At 37.0% G+C, this 10,520-nt stretch overlaps 1 protein-coding gene across 1 annotated transcript in view; it reads left to right on the top strand.

The window, feature by feature from the left end:
* Positions 1 to 2,961: 2,961 nt before the first annotated feature.
* The window catches only part of LOC131960040 (rho-related GTP-binding protein RhoN-like), a 37,798-nt gene continuing 30,239 nt past the window's right edge, over positions 2,962 to 10,520 (top strand). The window contains exons 1-2 of the mRNA XM_059325248.1: positions 2,962 to 3,288; positions 5,119 to 5,206. Of these exons, the coding sequence (XP_059181231.1) occupies positions 3,178 to 3,288; positions 5,119 to 5,206 (199 nt within the window). The 5' untranslated portion in view covers positions 2,962 to 3,177. The remainder of the gene's footprint in view (positions 3,289 to 5,118; positions 5,207 to 10,520) is intronic.

Genomic DNA, 10,520 nt, shown 5'->3' with positions numbered 1-10,520 from the left:
AGTGCGCACGAACAATGCACATGGACTGACCAACAGACCAAAGAACTCTTGAATCTGTTTCTTTTTTTGTAAGTTAGCAACCTAAACTAATAAGTATAAAAGAAAATGAAATACAGATTTAATACAGCAAGAATAAAACATGTTCATAAAGGCGGTGTCATTGTTAAAACTTCTGAGCTTCCAATAAAAGCACATGCGTCTGATAAGCCTTGGCACAAACAGCATCAGTATTAGGTTCAAAGGTTGGCTTATCATTAATAATTGTCCACTGACACTTACACTATTGAAATACTTCAACAGGCATAAATAACAACATGAAGAGAGCAGGCCTGAAGTCAATCATAAATCCCTTTATATGTATGTTTTACACACGTTTTTGTTCAAGAAGAAGCATTGCACCGTATCATAATATATAATAACAGATTCATCTACAGACTTTATGTCTACTTCATAATGGCCGTTTTTTTCACCCAGCATGTACCTACACACACACACACACACACACACACACTCACTCACACTGTGCATGCTTGTTGCACCCTGCACACTGAAGCTGCCTTCTCATCTCGTTATGGGTGTTGAGACAGGAAGTGAAGGGTTGATGAGAGAGATAGAGATGTGCTTAAAGGTCAGGAAATTCCTTTTTCTAAATATAAAGAGGGGTCAACAGTTTTGCACTTCTTTTCTACACATAAGCAAGCTATGAAGACAAGGAGTTTGTCTGCATAAATCTGGACACACAGCAGAATCAGTAGTGTAGATTTAATTTGCATAGTGTTAAAGGTAACATTTTAAAGAAGAAAAATGTATCTTCTGAATCTTCTCCACCTTTTAGCAAATTTTACATATCTTTAAACATTACACATGGCAAACTTTTCAATCACATTTATACTAACTTTAAAAAATTGCCATTACTGCAACTGCTTCACAACCATTTAAACCAATGTTGCAGTTCAGCAACAGCTCTTCAAAAAGAGATTAAAATATGCACTATTTCTAAAACATTACTGGTATTATTCAACCTTCCAATTACATTCATACTAACAAGACTCATTCCCACTTTTTCAACTATTCCTGCTACTTCAACTTCTTTTGAGACATTCAAACCAGCACTACAGCGAATGTCGTTCTCTAAAGTAAATTTTTCAACAGGGACAACAGGCTGGAAAACGTGAAAACATAACATGATAATATTATTGTTGTTGCCAGGAATATGACAGACATATTATCAACACAAACGTTATATCTATCAGCAATCATCAACTGGAGGCCAAAGCTTCCAGTCCGGCCCAAATGTAAGGAGGAAAAAAATGCGTTCTGCCATTTAGAATATTTACTATGACATTTCCTTAATCAGTTTTTAACCATCACTCTTCAGTGAACCACCTCCTTAGTGGAAGATTGAGAGCATATTCTTTATATTATCTATATTAGTATCTAGCTATTATTATGGATTTCCCACGTTTTTTATGAGTCCATTAAGATAAGATAAGATAAGATAAAATAAGCCTTTATTCATCCCTCAGTTGGGAAATGTAGTTGTCACAGCAACTCAAGATACAGACACATAGATATAGAAGACAGAATAAGAATATAAAAAATAAGATATATACATACATTCTATACACATCATATACATACATTTCTGCTATTTGTCATTTATTATTAATATATATATATATATATATATATATATTTATAGTGGTTGTTTAAGTAAGAACTTTAGTAAGTTTGTTTATTTTTAATTTAGTAAGAAAGTGAAAATTTGAAACAATAATAGGCTAACAAGGCATAAGTACATAATATTTATTTTATTGAAAGTTAATTGTACATATATGGTTTCTGTATGTACAATTAACTAAATAGAACAAAAGGAGGGGCATGGAATTCTCCAAATTAAGATAGACAACTACATGATAAAACAGATGCACACTTTCATTTACAATCAGCCTGTGGAGAAAAAAGAGTACTTCAGTTTGACCAGAAGATGGAGCTAAAGACTTTCTTCAGATTTGTTTTTCTCTCTCTCTGTTTGTATAAATAATATATACAAACAGTCAAGATACATGTGTCTATGCAGGATCAATTGTAAAGCTCTCCACGGCACAGTGACTATGACAAAGTGTGAGAAACTTATTGTATGTATAAAATATACATTAACCTATTAAACTGTGTGGCAATACTAAAAAAGATACGGGCTACAATTTTATGGTTTCTCAGGTTGTTGTTTTTTTTAAACATCCACATTTCATCCTGTATGTGATTTTGTTTACTGTAGGGGACAATTAATGCCTGTCACTGGTTGAGACACGAAGACAGCCAGAGAGAGCAAGGGGAAAAACGGAAGTATGAGGATTCTGGCTTCAAAATAATAGCTCAGTTTGGAGCGTTGAGTATTTGATGTAGAGTTTTACAAACCTTTTTATTTGTATTTTGTATTATCCTTATTATTTATATATTGTATATACCTTTATCGTTTTATCTGTTTTTGTTATTTTCATTTCATTCAATTTTATATGTTAATTCCATGTATCTATTTTTTAAATTGTGTCTTATTCTTATTTTTGCAGCTAGAACACCAAAAAATACCATCGTGGATTAATAATGTATGCTTATCTATCTATGTATATTGTATTCAATCTTATCATTTTTATTAATGGGAATAATGAATATTTTATTTATTTATTTAAACCTTTTTTTCCAAGTCAGCGGAGCAAAAAATAAAAATAAAAAAGAAGGGATAATTCTCTACATTTGTGTAGTATTTATTTGTTTCCGTGTAACTGATGTTCCTTCCAATAAAGCCCAAGAATATGATGTCTCCATTTGATACGTTCATAGAGAACTAGTCGTGATGTGAAGGGTTTTATTGTGAAAAATCCCACAGGAAGCCGGTTTATAGGGACGTACCTTGACAGGTGTTGTCCGTGTGCCTCACTTCACCGCTGGAGCAGAGGAGCGCAGCATTGCGCAGAGCATGTAGCCGAAACTACACCAGACTGCGGAGCTGAAGTTTTCTGGATCTGAAGTGATTTTGAAAACATTTTCTTTTCTTTTTTTTTCCCCCGGGAAAAAATATTTACAACATTCAGAGCTGCTCTTCGACACCCAACTAGTTTGGAGCTAAATGACAAGTAGGCAGCGACACAGAAGCACTCAGTGATACTCGGGGGCACGATGGAGAGCAATAATAAGGGATTACTTCGCTGTAAGATCGTGGTGGTCGGCGATACGCAGTGTGGCAAGACGGCTCTCCTTCACGTTTTTGCCAAAGACTCGTACCCGGAGGTAAGAGACAGGATTTTATAAACATAAACACAAGAGTGAAGTCCTTGAAACCACACGGCACGACAAAGTCTCCATCCAGCCAGAAACTTCCAAACCTACTGCTGGTATCATCTAAACTATCTGAACTGACGCAAGATGTTATTCAATCACGTTTATTATTTCTAATGTGGGTTTGCTCCTTTCTAATTATTGCCATGATCAGGAATTCTTTACACAGGTTATTTCTTTCTCTATAACGTGATTTTTGCTTGATCTTTGCGGTCTATTATGATGTAAAAACTGATTAAATGAAGACATGTTCAGGCTTTAGGCTCTACCTGCCTGATCAGTGCCCAGTTGCCACAGAAATCTGTGCGCTTTTGCGCTTTTGCGCTTTTGCGCATCGCGCGCGTCATACGGTCGGTGCGGGAGCAGTCTGGTACTGAAACAGTAATAACCTCTGAGCTGAAGTGTCTCTGATCAACACACAGAGTCAACACCTGTCTTTTTAGATTGTGTGAAACACCCTCCTACCCAGTGACCATCTTTTTTTTCTTTCTTTTTTTACTGTATTACCCTATACCTCTTTTTATACACATTATTGTCATTATTTCCATTGGCACCACAAGCTAAACACTCCCGGGTTAAGCCTTGATGTCTGGAATTTTACACAGGTGTGGTTGATGAGATGTAGAAGGCATGTGCTCATTTGCATTGTTCTGGCATTAAGTGTGCCCTAGATATTATGATGCAAATATGACTCATTATACAGTAAGAAAACAAACTTTTTGAGCCACGTTTGAAGTTATGTAGTTTAGGTTGTATTTGAGCCACATGCAAAACAAATTATTTTTTTCTGAAAGTACAATATGTGAACTTTTAAATTAAGCCTCTTCATTTTGTTCTCCTATCATTTTCCATTTGGGTATGCCAGATAAATGAAAATTAAAAAACAAAAAGTGTGGGCGTTAAAATATTAAATTATAATGTTTCCATGTGGGATTAAACAATTCACAAAATACGCTGCTGGAATAGTTAATGATTCACATCTTAAAAATAAGTTTAGGTTTGCAGCTAACATGTTGTGTTTAATGAGCAGTGGATTTTGGACTATCAAGGTTTTTTAAGGATAAGTACAAGAACATCTCATTTTCATCAAATATGTGCTACAATTTTGTCTATAATGTCAGCATATTTATGACAGTAACGATTATTTTCAATACAAATCAATCTGCGGATTATTTCCTCGATTAATTATTTGGTCAATTAAATCAGTCAGAAAATATTTTAAAATGTCGATTTCAGCTTCTAAAAGTCCAAGGTCATGTCTTCAGATGTCCAAAGATATTCATTTAAATATGATTTAAAACAGGGAAAAGCTGGAAATATCCATATTTGACGGGCTGAAAACAGCATTTTCTGCCATTTTGCATTAAAAATTACTTTTGGCAATGATCAAAATAGTTGGTCGATTAATCATTGCAGCTCTATTAGCAAAATGAAATCTAATGAATTGGCAGATATTGTATTAAAAATAACAAAGATACAGTAAACAGTATGTTACCCATAAGAAAGACTAAATGAGTTGTCAAACTAAATTTCTGAGTTTTGAGATAGGTCAAAGCTCAGAATTGGTCTCATTTACTTTTTGCACACACAAAAACACCTACACACACACACACACACACTGCCTCTGATGTTCAGTGCACTATCTATCATCTGCACTACAGCTGACTGAGATAATTGTTTTCTTGTCTACCTTACATTATCTTGAATTAAATTGAATTTCACATCGTACACAACACCCCATTAAGCTTTCATCTAATTTTAGCCTTGCCTGTCTCATTTCAGAACTATGTTCCCACCGTGTTCGAGAACTACACAGCCAGCTTCGAGATCGACAAACAGAGGATCGAGCTCAACATGTGGGACACTTCAGGTGAGACGCTCTTTGGCTTGGTTTCACTCCTTTGTGTGGCAAGATTATCATACCAATGTGATGACAAGTGTGCCACGTCATCGGCCCGTGAAGAAGTTAGTGGTACAGGCGCTCCAGATTGGAAAGCAGCTGACTCCTCGGAGCGCTCAACAACATCCAGGCTGTGGGCCAAAAACATTAGCAACCACAGCTCGAGTGTGTCAGGATAATATGTTGACAATTTGAAATAAATACACTAAATTCACATTCAATAATTCACTGTAAGCATGCACAGAATACCATACTGTATTGATATACCTTCAGTCCTGTCACCACAGTGTCAGTAAATGTGACATTTGGTTTTGAACAGCCGCTTCTGAGTTTTATCATTTCTGTGAGAGGGTAAACAACTTGTCATTCAACACATGTCTGCTCCCAGTAGCTGTCACAGCATAATCACCACTCATGAATGCTGTAAAACTGGTTACATGATACATGTTTTTATTAACAGTTACAATTTGGCATCATAGCCAAATCACATGGGTGGATTATCAGACAATGGGCCCCCGGGCACAGGCGTGCAAAAGGCCCCCACCACCTCTCGTACACAGATTTTATTATTGTTTAGCCTCTTTTTGTTGCTGTTTTGTGTCTCTTTGTAGTTGTTACCCATCTCTCTGTCATTTTGTGTGTCTTAGTGGTCATTTTGTGTCTCTTTGTAGTTGTCTTGATCGTTTTTAGGGTTAGGGTTTGCCCCTCTTTTTAGTTGTTTTGTTTCTCTTTGTAGTAATTTTGTGTGTCTTTGTGTCTTTTTGTTGTTGTTTTGTGTCTCTTTGTAGTTGTTACACATCCCTCTTGGTTTGGTCTTGGTTTTCTATCTCTTTGTGGTCATTTTATGTCTCTTTGTAGTCATTTTGAGTTTTTTTGTTGTTGTTTTTTGTGTCCCTTCGTAGTCTTTATGCATCTTTCTGTGGTTTTATATCATTTTCTTGTATTGTGATTGTGCGTGAGTCTCTCTGTAGTTGTTTTGAGTCTCTTTGTAGTCATTTCGAGTCTCTTTGTAGTTGTTTTGTGTCTCTTTGTAATGGTTTTGGTCTTTTGTGTGTGTGTCCGTGGTTATTTTGGCCCATTTTGTAGTAGTTTTTGAGTCTATTAAAGTTAAAGTAAGTGGATTTTGTTATTTTGAGTTAATAAATGTTGATGGCAGAGTTGTTTGTCCACTCATAGTGCTGATATGGCTTTTGGGCAGCTGTTCAAAACTATGAAATTAACAATAATATGTTAGGACTGATGTTTTAATGCTGATTTTTAGACTCACGAAATCAGTATTTTGCATCTGAGAGTCATTTTGCATTTTTGAGACGAGACTTAAACAACTGAGAGTTTGTGGAGCTCAAACAGTCAGATTCTTTCAGGCTCCAGTTATAAGTGAACTTTCTCCCTTTGTCAGCCTTCAGGCCCTTTCGCATTTCATTTCCCCTTACATAACAACACCCGAGAACTTGTTCTCACACAACCACAGAGAGCAGCTTTAATGCACAGCGTTCCATTAACCTCCACCCATATAGACATAGAGAAAGACCAGCTTGACGAGGTGGAGATTAAGAGCTGCAGCTGCTGAGGCTGGTGCTGCCTGTTGGTTTGGAGTGGGTGAGGCCACTCGCTTGTGTTTGAACAACACCCTCTAAAATTGCTGGTTGTTTCACATACACAAACACACACTCAGCTGTGTGAATAACAATTACACTAAAGGAATGCTTAAACTGTAATTTACTCCACCACACAAAACAATTCAATTCATGTTTTTGTGTGAATCACTTGCCATTCATGACTTTATTATGTCATATTCATGGCACTTTCTTGTAAACAATAGAGGATCAACATATCGGACATAGCTCTCTCAGGTGTGAATGTGTGTGAATAAGATGAACGGTGTTTTCTCAGCAAACCATCGCCATAAATACACTTAGCAAATCTCCATTATCTCCATATGAGTGTTACTGTGAAAGAAAATTATTACTTTTTAATAAGACATATTTTATAAAGAGTTTATGGCAGGAAACACACCAGCCAAACCTTTTTTCCTTTACAACCTGGAAGCGGAAATGCCAAATGTATAAAAGGCTTTTAACTGATTTATAAAGCAATAATAACTGATTTATTGTTGTTTTTATAACCATTCGCTATAACTTGGAAAATAGGCTAAATTTCACTGAAAGCTCTAGTGATAAAGGTAAAGAAAGGACCTTGGTGGTCATCATTTTGGAAAATACACTTATCGAATTTTCTGCTGAGCGTCAGATGAGAAAATCAATACCAATCTCATTTATGTACAATAAATACGGAGCGACAGAGGTTAGCTTAGCATTAAGGCTGGAAACAGGGGGCAACAGGGAGCCTGTTTGTTTGTTTTTGTAATATAATTAATTGGATTTCTGTCAAAAACCAAATGAATGATGTAGATTATGGCAGGTAATCCCTGTCTGACCTGAGCTGGCTTCTTCCAGCTCTGAGAAGAGACGCCTGCGTTGCCTTGCAGCGTCCCTTCGAGCTATTTGGGGTCTGTCTCAGGAGACGGCTGCTTCGGCACCTTCATCAGTATTAACACAATTCCCCCTGGTACCTGCCTCTTCTTACTAATGAATGAATTTGGGGATTACAGTCACTTGGAGTGCTTACAAGAATGCTTTTTTGTGTGTGTGCTGCTGTAACAGTGACAGTAATACCCTTGAGTCTTGAACTTCTGTTTTTTACATTTGCTATTTCTTACGCAATCGCTGTTTTGTTTGAGTAAGTATATAATGTCTGCTGCTGTCTGTGTGCGTGTGTGTATTCACAGGCATGTGCAGGCATGCGTAAGAGACAGCCGGGCAAATGTTTGTTACCATTCAGTTTGTCTGTGTATATGCCAGTGTCTGACATGTCCTGAGTGTGCAGTTTGCATGGCATCAGGTGAACTGAACCACCCAGAAACAGGCCGCAGCTGAAACTCAGACATCAAACAAGTAGGATTTAAAAATCTGTTACGTTTTTGGGAAGATCATAGACACTCTTTTGAAAGTTTAGAGTTTAAGGGCTTAGAACATTACAATTGCAGTATATGATGACCACTCCCATGCTCAATTATGTCACATAAGTTGTTCAGCAATTTTAGGGTTTGTTGCACAGATTTGGTGCTAAATTTAAACATTTTTTAAACTCTCTAGAATTAACAAAAATTGTCAAAATTCTTCCAAAACATTAAGACCCCAAGTAAATCCAGGCTGTGATTTGTTATCAAACACCTTTGACATTTTGTGTCATTTTGAATTGTATTTTTCATTGATTGGATTGGGAGCTATTCTGTTCTGGAAACTGTTGAGGAGCTTACCAATATATTATACTATTGTAATAATGTTTTATGAGGCTGCCATTATCCTAGAGGTCAAATCAGAACATTTTATACAGTGAGCGTTACTAAAATGAAATGCTACTATGGAGACTAATATCATCATGCATTAATTAAATTGGGCTCATTCAATCTACATAGATCTCAGCCTTTCAGACATACCCAATATATGCAATTCTAAGAGTATTTAGGGACCCCAGTATGCATAAATATTTAAATACACCATTAGAATAGGTAGATGCAACACTTTAAAATTGCATGCAAAAACTGCATGGTATTTGCCCCGAACTACATGGGATAAGCATAAAGTGGGCATGTTGGTAAAGGAGAGACACGTATCCATAGAACACATTTTCATTCAGATATCTTGAGATCAGAGGTTAAGTGACCCCCTAGAAATGTCTTTGTCAGTTTTTCCCGCGCTAAAATTTAGCCTTACTTTGAAGCGTTATATGGCCCCCTTCCTAACAAGCTAGCATGACATGGTTGGCACCTATAGATGCCTTATGGCATCTGGATTCATGTTAAAAGGAGGCTGTTACAGCATCTTAAAGCCAGTAATGAAAAGGATTAGTGAGAGTGTTTGGTTCAGTTTTAAAGTAGTACCGTATAAAAATCTAATTTGTGTTGAAAAAGTGCATTTTAACTAAACAGATTTGATGTAAATAGCTTTAGGGAATCCAACAAACAAGCAAATACAGATGATAAAGGAAAACAAACGCATCACAGATTTTAAGATATAAGGCCAGAGCTCCTGTGTGGATAACAGATTGGAGAAGGGCAGATAAGAAGATAAGCAGTGTTGTGAAAGTGAGAGAGTGCTAGGCAACGTGCCAGAACGAGCCTCCAAGCTGCCCGCTCATTGTGCAGAAACAAACAGTGGATTTAATTAATCAGGCACTTGCTGTGTGACCAAACACTTGCCCCCTGTCTCCTTCATTCTTCATCTCGCTACACCGCCCACCGCCTCCTCAACCTCCTGCCTCTCTCCTCTCCACCCTCACATGCTCGCTCTCAGACTCCCCGCTTCATAGGTTAAACTCTTATTTCTTTTTTTCCTTCTTCCTGCCAAACTAATTTCCTCCCTCGGTCTTCTGTGCGTACATCTCTGTTAGCTTTCGTTCTCCTTTCAATCTTTCTTCCATCTTCATCTCTTTCCTTTTCTGTCTTTCATGCTGGGTTGCACGTGGAGCCGTATAAAGATTAAGAGTCAGAACGAGCCAAGATGAGATTCAAAGAGCTTTCGAGCCTCGAGCCTCAACGCAAGGTCCATTTGGAAGCTGTTCTGGAGCTTTTGATCGTGTCACTTGAGCTTCCAAAGCAGAGTTTGCAGAGCTGTCATAGATACAGTGGTTGTGTTTCTATCGACAAATTTCTATTTGCATTTTGAAGGTTCGCATGAGAAGAGCTTGATGGAAACTCCAAAATTGGATAAAACTTTTGAAAATGTGCTGACAACTTTTTACGCTCATCTGAGGTGTTTTTTGTCTTTTTCGGAAAAAAAATCGCTAAACAGGAGATGGAAGCACTTTTTATTAATACGATCTGACGTAGCGAACATTTAATTACACGACTGATCAGCTGTTGCCACCCTGCCGGAAAAAACAAAAGAACAATTATAAGTTGCCCAATTTAATTCAATTCTTGAAGACTTCTCTCCGTTTTCTCTCATGGGTGGCCAAAGCTGTCCGATTGGTAAACTCTTTTTTTTTTCTTTCTCTCTCTTACACACTGCCATCTTCTGACGAAAGAATGTTTATGCAGCTTTGTTTATTTACTCTAAACCAGTTTATGTAAACGTCCCTAATTTGCATTTTCTTTTATCAAAAATTTGCTTCAAATTTGCTTCGATTTGACTCTTGTCTATGCCGGGGTTAAAATACTAATGGGCCAGAATAACCAGCAAGAATGAACCGTATGCACCAGTTCTCCCACAATCCACTGCAA

Source organism: Centropristis striata, chromosome 21 (genome assembly GCF_030273125.1).
Source record: "Centropristis striata isolate RG_2023a ecotype Rhode Island chromosome 21, C.striata_1.0, whole genome shotgun sequence".
Lineage (NCBI taxonomy): Eukaryota > Metazoa > Chordata > Actinopteri > Perciformes > Serranidae > Centropristis > Centropristis striata.
The sequence above is the reverse complement of the archived record's forward strand: the minus strand, read 5'-3'. Positions and strand labels throughout refer to the sequence as shown.